Consider the following 16848-nt stretch of genomic DNA (forward strand, 5'->3'; position numbering starts at 1 on the left):
CTAATTCAAATCCAGCCTCTGACCTCTTACTGTGAGAAGCAATTCACTTAACCTTGCTTGCTTTCCCTCTTCTCAAAAATAATTTTCCTCTCTCCCAAAAGATAATTTTTAATTATCTCTGAAACAGAGGTTTCAATGTCTTTTTTAATAAAAATAAATATTTTTCAGGGAATAGAAATTTTTAGCACAAGCAAAATTTCTGGCATCTGCTTAGTTTGTCTTAGAACAAGGTTTCATAGGATCAAAATTTAGAGCTATGATCATGTAGCACCCTCTTCTGATTTTATAGTTGAGGAAACTATGCCTCAGAGAGGTTATGACTTATCCAAGGTCACAAGAGAATTAAGGAGTAGACCTGCTATTTGGTCACTACCTCTAACTACAAATTTAGATGCTTTCTATTTTACCACATTGCTTTTTATCTACACATTATAAATTTAAATTTTGATTATAATGTAAATTCATGAAATCTGTGATTCCCTTTGTGCAAAAACTTTCTAGGACTTGATTAATGTTTTATTCAATAAGCATTTATTAAGTGTCTACTATGTGCCAGATATGCTAGGCTCTGGATACAATAAATGAAATAATTCCTACTTAAAAGAAATTTTGCACTGTAATGGGAAGACAAGAAATATACATATATGTATGATATTTTATATGATGTACACAATGTATATATATGTACACACACAAAATAAATATAAATAAGTACAAGATCATTAACTATAAGATAGCTTGTTGGGGAGGGGACAGAAAAGGAAGACTCAGTAAAGACTTCTTGCAAAAGATGGAGCTTAAGCTGTCTCTTGTAAGAGAAGAACTCTAGAGATGAGGAAGCAGTACCTCCAAGTGTAGAGAACAGCTAGTTCAAAGGCTTGAGTTTGAAGATGGAGAATCGTATGTAAAGAATAGAGAGGCCAGTTTTGCTGTATTGCAGAATATGAAAGGGAGACTAGAAAGATAGATTAAGACTAGGTTGTGAAGCTTTAAAAGCTAGATAGAATTTCTGTTTTATCCTAGAGGCACTGGAGTTTATTCAGTAGGGAGTAATAAGATCATATTTCCATTTAAGGAAAATAACTTTGGCTGCAGTGGCTATAATAGTCTGTAATCATTTGTTAAGCTCTTACCAGCCATTGTGCTAAAGATAGTATACTAATACTAGTAAAAGAGGGGACAATTCTCAAGGAACTTTCATTCTTAGGCACCTTAAAAAAAAAAAAAAAAAAAAAAAAAAAAAAAAAAAAGCTGAAACGGAGTGGGGTAGAGCTAGAGCATGGCAGAAAAAGTCTGGAATACAGCCTGAAGAATAAAACATGGCTGGCCTAGGCACCCTTCTTAAATTGAGATTCTGGGAAGAACCATCCTATCATAGGGAAAGACACTTCCAATAAGCAATTGGAGAGATCGGACCAAAGCTCAGAGAATAAACTGAGGCTGAATAGATAGATAGATAGATAGATAGATAGATAGATAGATAGATAGATAGATAGATAGATAGATATTCTACATAGAAAAGGTAAACCCACAGGAACTAATGAAGTCACCCATACAAAGATTAAAGGAGAAGAAAAGATATGTTAAAGAACCTTAGGGTACATCCACATTTAGAGGCACGATTTAAATGATGATCCAGAAAAGAAAACAGAAGGTAAATAGTCAGGTTGGTATGAAAAGAAGAAGGGAAGAGTGGTGTCCCAAAAACTGAGAGTATCCAGAATTAGGTGATCACCTGACTACAGTAAGTAGGATGAGTACTGAGAAAAGAGCAACAGATTTGTCAATTAAGGGATGGTGAGTCACTTTGGAAAGAGCAATTTCAGGTAAGTAATGAAGCTAGAAAGCAAATTGCAATAGGTTGAATGAGTAAGAGGTGAGGAAGTGGTGGTAGCAGTAAATTTGGCAGAAAAAGAAAAATATAGATAACTGTATGTAGGTTTATATATGTATATATCACATATGGTCATAGATAAAGGGGATAGTAGAGTATAGTGAAGATTTTTTTTTAAGGATGGAGGGAGATTTGAACATATTTGAAAGCAGGGAATGGTTGAAATTTTGACATGAGGATATGGAGATGATTAAAGATGTAGTCTACTGAAGAAAATGGATTGAAATCAAGTACACAAGTAGAAAGATTGGCCTCTGTAAGGGAAACACTACCTCTTTGTCAAAGACAGGGAAAGGAGGAAAAAGTAGATGATGATGTCAAGAAGTTTTGTAATAAAAGAATAGAAATAAAGGGAGTGCCTGAATAATGGTCTCAGTTTTATAAGTAAAATAAGAGTCAGGGTCTTCACCTTTAGAGGTGGATAGATGGTGATATAAAAGGCTTGAGGGTCAAAATAGGATGACTTTTTTGGAGGGTGCGATAAGGAATCTCTTGGAAGGAGTTTAAAGTATAACAAATCATACAAAAATAGCATGTGTTAAAATATTAATGTGAATGTCATTTCCCTAGTATAATTGTGTCAACGTGATGAGCATAAATGTATAGAATACTTAATTTAAAATAGCTTCATGACTCTTGAGATTCAAAAATGTTTACAATTTGCAGATGTAAGGTCTGAATGAGACTGTTCTGTACCAACTAAGAGGCTCTGAAATTGTTAGCATGGTCTTATGAATAGTCTCTCTGTAAAAGAGGCTTTTCTTTCTGTAGCAAACACTCTGCCTTTTATAATCTCAAATAAATCATTGAAATATCTGCTTATTTGGTGAAATTGCCTTAAGTTCTCTGTGCTGAAAATGATGAGATAGCTTGGATAGATTATAGTTTAGATAAAATGCCCAAATCAATTCTGATAAAATGCTCTAATATCCTTATTAAGTACTTTTGATTATGATCATATTGTTGATCATGCTGTTTTTCCATTACATTTTTAAAGTTTTTAATAGAGAAGTAATTGAATCTCTAACATAGTTTTTATTAAGCTTATAACTTTCTTTAATTTACAAAGATTTCCCTCCTTCCTGATTATTTAAACTTATGAAATAATTAGTTCAGTTTTAATACTGTATGTTTGAAGAACATTGTATAAATTTATTTATTTTACAGAAGCTTTAAAAAATTAAGTTTAAGAAAGAGTTGAATTAGTTCTGTCAACTGAATGTAACTGGCCTCTAACTTATGGGTTATTTAAGTCAAACAAAGTCAGGAAAGTCAAGAATCAAACAGAAGTTTATTTTCAAAGTGAGGAAGATAGCTTGCAAGGAAGGACACATGTGCTGGAGCCCTCCCTCTAGTGGGGGGCCTGAGGCAGTATGGAAAATCTCAGTATTTATACCTATGACTACTTAGTAGATTGTACCGACAATAAGAGGTAACAGTAAAAATGTGACAAGTTTGATTTATAATAGCAGAATTTCGTGACCAGAAATAATTCTGGAATTTTTCTGTGGCTGAGATTATCCAGAGGGTGAGTGCAAAGGATTGTTGCTCAGGGCACAGCCTGCTTGTTAGGCCTTAGCCCTGAGCCCTGAAAAACAAGGTATCTCCTAGTACCATCACAATTTCTCCTTTTGGCCAAAGAGAAGAGGATTGAAAGAACTCATTTCCTTATGGCAAATAAAGAAGAAGCAGATATAAGCCAAGATGCCACAAAAAGCCACTTGTCCAGAACAAGATGTTGTTTGAATTTATTAGTGGCTTGAACTTTTTAGTAAGTTATGTCCTAAGTATCATTGCTATATGATTTGCTTGCAAGCAAAAAAGAGAGGAGGGCCCAAGAATGTGGAGGGAGAAAATATCAACATACGCTTGAATGGTAACCTTGGTGTTTGGGCATATAACAAAAGGGAAAAGGGGGGAAAAAACCAATTAGGAAAGTATGGCCAGCCCTCATATGAAATTGTGGGATAGCAGTCTCATGTACTTGTTGACTGTTTCTGGGAATGTATTAGATAAGCCTTGAGGTCCTTAGAGGGTTTTGCTGTCTACTTAGGAGCAGAAGCTTTCTTTAGGTGATTCAGAAGTTCATACCCACAACTTTGGCAGCTGTGAAAATAGTCAGGAGGACTGGTAAGCCTCTTTAGAAGACAGATGGATTGGTAAGTATGAGAAAACTCCTTTTACCCATCTTTGGATCCGAGTTTCTGGTCAGCATAGCATAAGTCCTTAGTTGAGAGTCACTAAACAGCACAAAGAGATGAATCAGTTTCCCAGCCATGCAGGGCTGGGTTCAAATAATGGAGTAAAGTTTTTTCAGAATTTTCATAATTGCATTGTCAGATACAGATCAAATTACTTAGAGGGCTTACAGTGGATTAATTCTGAAAAAATGAGATTTTCATGCCACCAAGATACATGAGAAAACTTGAACATCTTGACACTAAAGACCAAAGCAGTATAATAGTTATCACCAATATTTCCTGATATAAAGATTGCTTGTATCCTACTAACCCATTCTCAAAATCCATTTAATGAACGCATTTTGAATTCCAGATATTTCTGGTAGTTATCTGGTCCCTTAATATCATTTCTTAGACAATATACTTATTCTCAGTATAGTTCTAAAAGGGGCTCTGCTTCTCTAGTTCCAAATATAGAGGTTCCTAGATATTTCTGCTAATAATATCATTTATATTTGGTTCTCCAATTGTGAAACTTCAAAGTATTTCAGTTCAAACTCCATTTATTGTTTCTATCCTTACCTAAGTCCTATACCTGATATAAAAAATTTTTTAAACAATTTTGAGGTTCTTACTGAAAAATGAACTCTTTTGCTTTTTAAAACCATCAGACAGATACTTTAAAATAATTTAACTTTGCTATTATCAATACAATTTGTGTATAAAATTCTCAATCTAATTTTTATTTCCTGCATTTTCATAATAGATAAATTTGGAAGCCAACCCGTTACTTTCTGTTACATCCTATTACTTTCTCAAGTTTTACTATTCCATTTAGTTAGAAAACTTTCACATTACATCTTTGTCTTAAGGTACCTTATATGATCATTTTCTCCATAGGAGGACTTTATCCTTATAATTTGGCCACAAATGTATATTAAAATGGTAAGATGTTCATATTTGCATTCTATTATGGTAACTTAGAAATATTCTAGTATCATTATTTAATAGATACAGTACTGTACTCAAAAATCTTGATTGTAAAAATTTGAGGTAAAAGGAAAAAGAAGGGCATAATTATAACAGTATAATGGTGGAAAAGCTCCCTTAACTCTGTTTGATTCCAGATACAAGTCATATTTGATAGCTAATCATGTAGTCACAGTGTTAAAAGCAAGACTCACGATTAACCAGATGGGATTTTTCCTTTATAGCAAGAAAAATAGCATATAGGGAAATAAAGTCAGGAGATTTTACAGCTAATCCATATCTGAGGTCATCCCTAAACTTTACCCAGGCATAAAAATCCATCTTTAGGAGTTCCCAGTCTTTAGCATAAGCCATTTTCTATTTTTTTTTCCCATGACAATTCTGACAGCTATTCCCGTAATAAAAACTAAAAATAATAGTAAATTACAGTCCCAGGAATTTTTACCTTAAATTGCAAAATTTCACCAACCACGACTTAGAGCTTTAAAATCTTTCCTGATTCCCTTTACAGTTAACATTTCATGTATACTTTAATCATAAATTAAAACTACACATATTCTGGTGCTTCAGACATAGAGCAAATACCTGGTAGTTGACTCAAAATTAATTTGTTGAATATATCTTTAAAACTACCCTATACACTTTCATAATAGCCAAGAAATTCAAATGAAAAACTGCTATTATATAGTAGTATTGTTTTTAATAACAAAAAATACTTCAGTAAATATTTAACAGCTTTCAAATATCTATTTTTAAATTATATCCTTTCAAAAACCCAATTCATGTGTAACAGCATCCAAATTAAAAAGTTGTTTTTTGTTATAAGTGGTATCTCAAATTTCACTATGTAAGAGAATCTAGAAATATAATAATATCACAAACAATATCTTGTACTTAAAATATGAAACTTCAGATGACATCAGTTGCATTTCCAAATTATGGTAATGATTGAATTTATTACCTTTAACATTTTAAAACCAATTTATAGTTGTCAGACATGGAAAAATTTTATTCAGTTAAAGAAATAATAACAGATATATACCAATTACATTATTTATATTATATTATAATATAATATAATATGTTATGTTATGTTATGTTATGTTATGTTATATTATTTTTGATTTTCACAAATGTGAACTAGGCATTTTACATTTTACAAAGACACAGACAAAACCAAAATGTTAAAACATATAAACAGAAGGCTAGCTTATAACAGAAGTATGATATAGATAGTTTTAACAAAGCACACCAAAGGCAATTCTGATCAAATCTGGTTTGGCTGAGGTGTACAAGTGTACACAATTGCAAATTTAATAGGGATGTATGTAAAAGAGTAGAGCCATATAAAGAGGCCAGTTAATAAGAGGTATGCAGTTTAGAAAGGATATCCTTACCAGAGTGATCCAGGATGAAGTGAATCAAGGGAAGGGACTCTGGTGAGTGGGTGAGATCTCAGTACATATATCTATGGTTAGTCATTGAACTGGAGCTCTGATAATGAGGGGTGACAAGTTTGATTCATCGAAAGCTTTCATAACCAGAAATAATTGTGGAATTTTACTATGGCTGAGATCATCCAGAGGTTGAGCACAAAGGATTGTTGCTATTCCAAGTTCAGGGCACAGCTTGCTTGTTGGGCCTTAGCTTTGGAAAAATATCCTAATATCTTGATAATTCTAATACCACTTGTTTAAAGAGTAGTATAACAGTATTGATAGAAAGTAGATAATCCTCAGTTGAAAAGGCAAAATAGTCAATGTAGTGCAAGGATTAATCTTGAAAAGGTTTTAAAGGCATAGAGAAAGGTAGAGAAAGAATTAGCAAAAATATTGATTGTACTGTTTTGATGTTATCCATAATCCTGGAACTCTGAAAAGGTGTACTTGAATTTAAGATAGCAGAGTACTTAAGGCTAAGTACCTACTCAATGTGAGATAATGGTTCTATAAATACATGGTGATGTGATGGCTCTCCTCATGATTGGTGTCTGTTGAATGTGTTGTGGTGAGGTAATCATAGGGAAGTTAGCCCGGACATTACACTAAATAAATACTGTTTTGATACTAATGGTGTCATAAAGACCGTCAAGTTGTATATAGTTCTTTGGTGGATTAAACAGTTTGGAAACATGCAAGGTGGATAGTGTGATATACAATTTTTGAAGGGAATCAGTCAACTCTGAAATGTATATAACATTTTTCTTTGCCTTCTTGATTAACTTTTTACTAACCTATGATACCTTGGTCTTTTATAGATTTAGTGACTTTTATTATCCTGGTGGTCTTATCTTTCTACTTGTTGCTTCCATTTTTTTATTTTTAGTTTGTACTGAGAAATGAACAGTATAATTTTATGTGACATAATAAGCTTGTCTTGGAATACGCATGATAGATAAGGTATTAGCAAAAAGACTAGCATTAATGTGAAAAATTTTATTCAAGGCTAAAAAAAAAAGATTTAACCTTTTTTTCCCACAATACATACACTTCATATCTATAGTTCAAGAGAATTTTCTTCAAGAAAAGAGTCAAATTATTGGATATATCAGCCATTCTGGAGAGCAATTTGGAACTATGCTCAAAAAGTTATCAAACTGTGCATACCCTTTGACCCAGAAGTGTTATTACTAGGCTTATATTCCAAAGAGATCTTAAAGAAGGGAAAGGGACCTATATGTGCCAGAACGTTTGTGGCAGCCCTCTTTGTGGTGGCCAGAAACTGGAAACTTAAGTGGATGCCCATCAATTGGAGAATGGCTGAATAAATTATGGAATATTATTGTTCTGTAAGAAATGACCAACAGAATGATTTCAGAAAGGCCTGGAGAGACTTATGAACTGATGCTGAGTAAAATGAGCAGGACCAGGAGATCGTTGTATGGGTCAATAACAATACTGTATGATATCAATTCTGATGGATGTGGCCCTCATCATCAACAATGAGATGAACCAAATCAGTTCCAATAGAGCAGTAATCAACTGAACCAGGTACAGCCAGCGAAAGAATTCTGGGAGATGACTATGAACCATTACAGAGAATTCCCAATCCCTGTATTTTTGTCCGCCTGCATTTTGGACTTCCTTCAAAGGCTAATTGTACACCATTTCAAAGTCCAATTCTTTTTGTACAGCAAAACAACTGTTCGGACATATATACAAATATTGTATCTAATTTATACTTTAACATATTTAACATGTATTGATCAGCCTGCCATCTGGGGGGGAGGGGAAGGAGGAGAGGTTTGGCAATTGTCAATGTTGTAAAATTATCCATGCATATATCTGATAAATAAAAACTATTTTTAAAAAAGTTATTAAATATAGCAGGTATCAAAATTATATATGTATATATAATATAAACTAAAATCAACTATAGTCATTATATAAGTAATACAGTATGGATGTGTGACATATCAGAATTAGTTTCCTTTGTGCAATCAGACCAGAAATGAGTGCCACATAATAGTCTTCTTTCCTTCTTTTGTTGTTTCCCCATTAGAATTTAAGGTCTTGAAGGTAAGGAATATCTTGTTTTTGTATTTTATCTCCAGTGCCTATTAGATGTTTGAGAAATGCATGTTGTTTAGATGATTAAGAAGAATTTATTCTTTATGTTAATTAGAATAATTGCTTTAATTGTGAATTGTTAAATAAGAATTGTTATCCTAAGCTATTTTATATACATTTATTATTTTGGTTTTAGGTTTTCAGTTGTAATTCAGCTTTAGAAAATATGAAAGCAATTATTTGGGGACAATACACCTTGTTATACCAGCTACACAAAATTTGCAAAAAAGAGGAAAGTCAGGTTTACTTTTGAGCTCTACAACTTGGAAATTCTCAAATTCAGAAACAGTTTTCAGGGGGCAGCTAGGTGGCGCAGTGGATAGAGCACCAGCCCTGAATTCAGGAGGACCCGAATTCAAATCTGGTCTCAGACACTTAATACTTCCTAGCTGTGTGACAAGTCACTTAACCCCATCCTGGAAAAAAAAAAAAGAAAAAAAGAAAGAAAGAAACAGTTTTCAGTCTGTAATGTAATTATATTAGTTGTGTGTATTTGTTTATTTATTTATTTTTGTTTTTATTTGTAGGATGGAGTTGAATTGTGCATGTTTATGCAAAACACCTTAACAAGATTTATGAGGTAATATCACTTTATTATGGGATTGCTCCACTTTACTAGAAATAACTCCACTGTTGTAACTGTAAACATATCAGTAATTGAAAATGCTGAGGCAGCTTTTAAAAGACTCAGGGTTATGAACAAATAAAGAGCAATCAGCAAATGTTTAATATACTTGTGTACAAATAAGGGGCTTAGAGAATGAGGAAAATAAAGAAATATAAAGCATACTTATTCTGAACCTCAAAATCTTTATAGAAGATATCAGAAAGATTAACTAAACAAAGATAAGTAAATATCATATAAGAGCTACCACAAAGTAATTCCAGAATTAATTGCCAGTTGTACAGGTGAATGCTGTGAGGCTGAAGGAAGAAGCAATGTCTGTGGGCTATGGTGGCTGGAAAATGCTTTGCAAAGAGAAAAGATTTAATTGAGCAAAACCTTGGCAAGAATTTGCATCAGTGAAGAGGGAGATGTAGGGATAGGTTGGGAGTTGGGGTGGAGAGGGTTGTGTAATCTAGCATTATCTTTATTGAAGGGCACACTCTGCCTGAACTGATTACTAATTTTTTTTAACCTATGGAGCTCATACTTGTAATCCATTCAGATTCTTGAATACTGATTGATTTTTCCTGATCTCACTTTGAAATTACAGAATGTTGACAGAGATAGTTGGCACTCCTTTAAATCCATATGGAATTTCCCCTGAGTGACTGAAGATAAGTTTTAGGGACAGCTGAGACTATCTTCATTTGTTCTCATTAGTTGCCCTAGACATTTGAGTTAGAAAAGTTCTATTCAATTGAGTTCTGAGTCGAATGAATAATAATATTTGACAGTAGTCCTTTATAAAAGATGAGCATTTTGTAAAAGAATTATTGACTATTTGTACAATGAATTTTTCTTTGTAAGTTCCTTATATGTCTTCCTCCAGTTTGATATTTCAGGACTCAAATATCTCTGGAACTAAGTTTCATTGTTGCTCCATATGTCCAGTTAAAGTGTTACTCTAAATGCCTAATTACAGTTTATCAATCTATTTAGGGAGAATGATTACAGTAATTTTAATTTACTCATTAAGTAATTTAATGCAACAATTATAAGTTGCATTTTCTCTCTTACTCCTCTTTTCTCCTCTTTCCCCCCACCTGAAATGAAAGCCCAATGTTTCATTGTCTTTTGGGGAGTTATTTCTAATTATAATATACTGTAATAATTTAGCTCTCCCGTTAAATCTTCTCAGATATTGACACAAGCTTTATAAATTGACATTCAAAAATATAAAACAAATTAATAATACTTTGTTGTTTTTCTTTATTATGTAGACTGCCTTTAATAAGTGTTGCCTTGGTTCAAGGAAGAGCAATGGGTGGAGGAGCAGAATTTACCACAGCATGTGATTTCAGGTACAGTGGAAATTGTGTTAGCTCTTACACATTAACTCTGAGATGATTGGTAATGTCATATATTACTGAGCAGAGTTATATATCAGTGAACAGTTTTATTTTGTCATATATCACTTGAAGATTTTTTTGTACATCATTAATCATATACTTTAATAGTCACTTTCATTATTTATATGGCTCTGGAAAATATTAACAGAAACAGAATTATTTTGGATAAATTCTGTTCCATCTCAGCACAAAAGCAAGTAGTCCTTGGGGAAGGATGCTGAATAAAGATGTGAAGACCAATTTCCAGGCCAATTATATTGTACAAATAAGATATACACCATAACTTATAGAGAAGTAAAATAAGATAAAAATTAGCAGAAACAAACATCTTACTAATAAGAATAATGTATGCTGGGACTTCTGGGTTTTCTCAGTACTATTATATTTCATGGTAAATAACTTAAACGTTTATTTTAGGGAGACAAAGAAGTTGGGTAAGAATATACATCTGTTCAGACCTGGGAAAGTGTTATAGAACAAACTCAAAAAATATGCCATTAAACCATATATGAAGAATCCCTTAGGGCTGAATAATGGTTGTTTTCATTTTTGAAGTGGACCAAAATCACATCATCATGTTAATGTCAGCATACAATGTGTCTGGTTGTGGATAATTAGACAAATATGAGCTTAGATTGCTCAGGTCAGGCTCAAATAGACCATATGAACATTTGGAGTGGAGATGCTACTAAATTTGTTTATCTTACATTTCTATTGAGCTACTACAATATTGCTTTACTCATTGAGCACAGCACCTTATTTGACATAAGCATACCATGCTGGATGGTCTTATACCTATGTCTCTTATATCACATAATCAATTTCAAAGTTCTTTAGAGAAATCTTGAAAGTGTCCTTTTATTATTTCTCCTGACTTTTATGTAAGCACATTCATTGCATAAGTTCTCCATAAAATAATCTTTTAAGTAAATGTACATTTGGCATGCAAACAAGATGGCCAGCCTATTGGAGTTACATAACTGTAGTAGTTTGAATGCTTGGCAGTTTAGCTGGAGAAAGAACCTTGGTGTGGTACTTTATTTTGTCAAAAGATCTTCAGAATCTTTCTAACATAATTCAAATGGAAATGAGTTTTCTGGCATGGCTCTGCTAAACTATCAAGGTTTCACAGGCATATAATAATGAGATCAGCACAATAGCTCTGTAGACCATTGATTTGGTAGGCAGTTTAATATCTTTTCTCTCCCACTTTCCTTTGGACTCTCCCATAAATTGAGCTAGCTCTGGCACCGTGTGAGTCAACTTCATTGTCTGTGTGTACATCTGTAGAAACTATACTGCCAAGTGAATTTATCTATAATATTCAGAATTTCTCCATTTGCTATAGCTGTTGGTTTCATATTTGGATAGTTTGGTGTTGGCTGGTAAAGGGATTTACTTTTTTTGTTTTTTTGTTAAGCCAAAATTAGTACAGAGAATTGATCCACATTTTATTGCATTTCAGCTTCAGAGGTGCATTGAGTGCACAGTCATATGGAAAAAAACAAAACAAAACAAAAAAAAACACCTTGGTGCTGTTTTCTTTGTCATTAATATTTGTCATTATTATTATAGAGCATTATTAAAAACATCATGTTAAATAGCATGTTAATAACCACACAGCCCTGCTTTGCTCCATTAATGACTGGGAAAATGTGAGAGCATCATCCTTTCTCCAGATTCCATTTAATAATGCCATTACATAAATGTGGTATACAATACTGATCAACTTCTTTGGGCAATCAAATTTTTATGTTATCTTCCACAAGCTTTTATGATCAACAATGTCAGAAGCCTTGGCCAGATTGACAAACATTGTATACAGATCTTTGTTCTGCTCTTGCCATTTCTTGTGGAGTTGGGCAGCAAACAGTTTATCAGTCATTCTCCAGCCCTTTCAGAAGTCAAATTGGCTTTCAGGGAGATGACCATTTTCTAGGTGAAAGATCAACATATTAAAGAGGACACTGGCAAGAATCTTACCAGCTGTGACTAAGAGAAAGACTCCTCTATGATTATCACAATACAACCAATTTCCTTTTTCTTTATAGAGATGGATAGTGGAAGCATCCTTGATTTCCTGGGGGAATAACTTTCTCTTGCCATATAACCCAAAAGACTTCAGTAAGTTTTTATATGAGCAGTGGCCCCTGCCTTATAAATCTTGATTAGAATGGAATCAGCATCATGCATTTGCTCACATGGGAAGAACCTAATGGCATTCAAACCTCATCTTTAATTACAAATTTGGTTAGAGAGGGATTGATTTCAATGTAATGTATATGATCAGTGGCTTCAGCATTGATTGATGATGATCTGTTGAGAATACTATGCAAGTGTTCAGCCTTTCTCTTTAGAATTATGACCTTACCACTGATTGGTATGGTTCCATCAGTGCTGAGTAGTTGTGATGCAACATATATGTCATAGCCCATAAATAGTTTTTAGGGCATCATAGAAGCACTTTGTGTTGTTACTATCAGTGTAAAACTTAATTTCATCTGCCTTCTTACTAAGCCAAGAATTCTTCATCTCTCTAAGCTTCCCTTGCATTTTATTGTTGATGAAGTTAAATGGCATCTTTTTAGAGATGGACAAACTATTCTTCAGGTAAAACCTGTAAAGTTCTCATTTTTCACTTAGTAGCTGCTGGATTTCGCCATCATTTTCATCAAACCAATCCTTATGTTTGCAAATGTTCTAGCTCAGATGAGTAAATGTAGTGTTGCATATCAACTCCCTGTAAGCTGCCCACGACTTTTCTGTTCCACTGTTGTTAATGTTTTGGCTCAGCTTTCCCTCCAAATAAGCAATAAACTGTTCCAGGGAGAAGTGCTCTAATTTCTTGACATTGATTCTTTGGATAGTCATCTTGCCTTAGGGTTGCTATTTTTGTGGAATTCGAATGTTTAGCTTGGAAGGGATAAGTCTTATGATGAATCCAGCACTGTGTCTCAGATTGCCTACAGAACTCTCGCATCCTGTTTGTTTCTTCTCCTTACAATCACATAATCTTTTAAATGCCAGTGTGAAAGGTTGCATCCACAAAGTTTTATTCCATTTAGGTAAATAGATAAGTGTTGGTGGTGAGCTAGCCAGGAGACACACACGTTTTCAGTAGGAAACAACCATTGTAGTTGCTTTTTCTGACTCCCTTCTCCCAAGGACTACCTCTCACATCTGGTAGTCTGTGCTATTCTGGTATTAAAGTCACCCAGAAATACAGGCTTGTCCTCTTTCAGCCATTGATGATGAGGGTCTTTCCCACCTTCATAAATTTTTCTTTGATCTCTTCAAGCTTTGTAATGGTGGGAGCATACACACTGATGATGTTTGTGTGGCACTTTCTAGTCTGTACTTTGTGAGGCATACAAGATTGTTGACTAGATTAGATTTTATCGCAAAACCTACACAGGTTCTCAAGGTCCCCATCATTCAGGTTATTCCAGAAAAATGTTTTCAGCTCTAAGTTCAGTAAGCTGTAGTTCATATGTCAGCCTTGTTTAACTCAATGGCTGTTATTTGGATGCAATACCTGCTGAGTTCTCTCACATTTAAAGCTTTTTGCCTTTTAAGTCTATTGGTTTTATTTTTGTCCATAAGCATACACATATTCCATGTACCAGTCAGTGGTTAGTAGAATCATCTTTGCAAAAGTTTTTATACATTTTTGTATTTTAACTACAGGATAGGATCCTTACCTATAGCAGCAGGTAGGCCAGGGTTAGGTAAAATGAAACAGACAATTTTAAGGGCACTTTTTCTCGCCCCTTCTATCAGAAGATAAGCAGTGTGGTCCTTAAAAAAGGCTACTCCAATTCCCAGAGGGCTGCCTGTTTGTAGGGTTGTGACTATAGCTCCCAGTGTATCTGTACCTGCCGCTTCAACACTTGCTTGTCATCGCTAGACTTTAAATAGGAGTACAATAATGAAATAGTAAAAATGTAAGGTGGTAAAATAGTATGGATGATGTCTTCTGACCTGCTCAGAGATTGGATTTAAGTAAGGCAAAATTGCCCTATTTGTTGGCCTCACTCTGTCTTAAAAAGACATTTAAGACAAAAGTCAAAATTATTCCAATGACTTTGGGATAACGTTGGCATTTACCATGTCTAATCAAGCTCTAAGTGCCCCATAGCACTTGCTTTTGCTGCTTTCATGGCCTGTTGAAAAAACTGTTCACATCTGCCTATTCCACCAAGAAAATCTTCACATGATTAGGGTAGATACCCTTCCCTTAACTCACTGATAGTTTTGAGGCCTGCCTTGACCTGGGTTAGCCTTCTTTCTGAGATGGTTTTACAGGAGTGAAACTACTGCACATGCTATGGTTTCTTGGAGCCACAGGTGAGAGAATTAGGTGGCAGTTGGACACCAAAGGTAAAGAGCCTAAAAAGGCTTGAATGGTGGACTAAGGATCTACAAAAGTATGGTGACATCCTAGATTGTGATAGCTTATTCTGGCTTTTAGTCTAGGACATACTTTGGAAATGAACACATACTGGTCACTCAGTCCTATATAGCATTAAATAAGTTCAGTTGGCAGTTAGTTTTGATTTTACCTAACATGATATGTAAATTTAGTTTGAAGATTAGTTGATATCTCATATTCTTGCTTATCCTAGGGATGGATAGGTGCAGAACTTATTCTGTTTGAGGAAGCCTCATTTTGGCTCGCATTGGCAAAGAAAATTCAATGAATGGCAAGACATCTGTGATGATATTATTTGTAAGCCAGCCACCAGTAGTAGTGGCTAACCAGTAAAATTCAGGCATAAAAGGGAAATTTGTCTCCATGGAGACAACAGTTATTTCCCTTTGTGGTTCTGCCTAATCCATAATCTTTAACATCTGTAATCACCAAATTCTGACACTGTGCTAGATTCATATCCAAGTCATACTTTATAACTATGTATTATGGACTCAAAAGATTTTAGGAAATCAGGACAAGTTTATAGAAGGTATAGGGAGGTAATATTTCAGATCAGAAGATATGAACTTCTTTCAAATATCGAGATAGGAAGCTTTCCCAGGTGTGTGATCCTATTGTGCCTCGGTTTTCCTATGGGGGAAGGTCACACATCTTTTAGAAACTTAGAGGCATAATAATATATTCCAATTTTAGAATCCAATGGCCTTTATTTAAATCCTGACCATAATACTTTTTAATCAAAACTGGACAAGTGAACCAAGGTTCAATTTCTTTACCTATAAAATACTTATTCTAGATAGTGCATGGAATTATTATGAGAAAACACTTTGTAAATCTTAAGTGCTCTATAAAGTTGAGCTTTTATTCCCTAAAATGGCAACTGAGATAATATAAAACAGAGGGGGCATTGTGTGGAACAAAAATAATATATTTTATTTTTTCAAAATAATGTTATTTATTTTAACCAGAGGCCTATCTTCCAGCTTAAAACCTTCATGTTTAAATAATTGTTAGTATTTTAGCTTTTTGCATATTCACATTTCATAAAATCAGTACAATTGTATACATTATTTTGAATGTTAAGTTACATGACCATTACAAAAGTTTTTTATTATACATTTTCAAAAAAAAAATTTTTTTAAATTTTTATTTCAGTAGTAATTTATTTTTCTAATTACATGTAAAGATAGTTTTCAGCATTCATTTTTGTAAGATTTTTAGAATTTCAATTTTTCCACATTAATCATGAAAGAAAAAATTGGAACAAAAGGGAAAAACCTCAAGAAAGGGAAAGCAAATGACAAAAAAAAAAAAAAAAAATTAAAATCTTCATTCATTCATAGTTCTTTCTATAGAATTTTTATATGCACTTATTTTACATAAGAATCTAATCTCCCCCCACCCTTTTTCTTTTCTCTTTTTAATTAGAGGAGGTAGTGTGGAATATAGTACTTCTTATCACATAAAGTACACAGCCACTGCTTGGCAGCCTTGCTCAGTGATGGGGGAAAGAACTTCCCTGCTGAAGATCAGATACCTAATAGAATATATTTTCAAGATATATCATCATTGTTTAGACATCACTTATGTATTCCCTTTATTGACAAAATCAGTAGAGGGATTGACTTTGGACCACATCCTCATTCTCAGCACAATACAGAGGTACCAGAAAACCTCTTTATTCCATTCTCTAGAGATTCTGTATTTAGTGCTACAAGACAAACACAGAAGAAAATAATGGGAAAAACCTATACCACCATAACTGAG

At 33.8% G+C, this 16848-nt stretch overlaps 1 protein-coding gene across 5 annotated transcripts in view; it reads left to right on the top strand.

Annotated features, from left to right (window-relative positions):
- The window catches only part of ECHDC1 (ethylmalonyl-CoA decarboxylase 1), a 49234-nt gene that overhangs the window by 18070 nt on the left and 14316 nt on the right, over positions 1–16848 (top strand). For all 5 annotated transcript variants that reach the window (XM_074309901.1, XM_074309903.1, XM_074309900.1 and 2 more), the window contains 2 exons: positions 9161–9213; positions 10521–10601. In XM_074309901.1, coding sequence (XP_074166002.1) covers positions 9161–9213; positions 10521–10601 — 134 coding nt within the window. The remainder of the gene's footprint in view (positions 1–9160; positions 9214–10520; positions 10602–16848) is intronic.

This window comes from Sminthopsis crassicaudata, chromosome 4, assembly GCF_048593235.1.
Source record: "Sminthopsis crassicaudata isolate SCR6 chromosome 4, ASM4859323v1, whole genome shotgun sequence".
NCBI classification, from domain to species: Eukaryota; Metazoa; Chordata; class Mammalia; order Dasyuromorphia; family Dasyuridae; genus Sminthopsis; species Sminthopsis crassicaudata.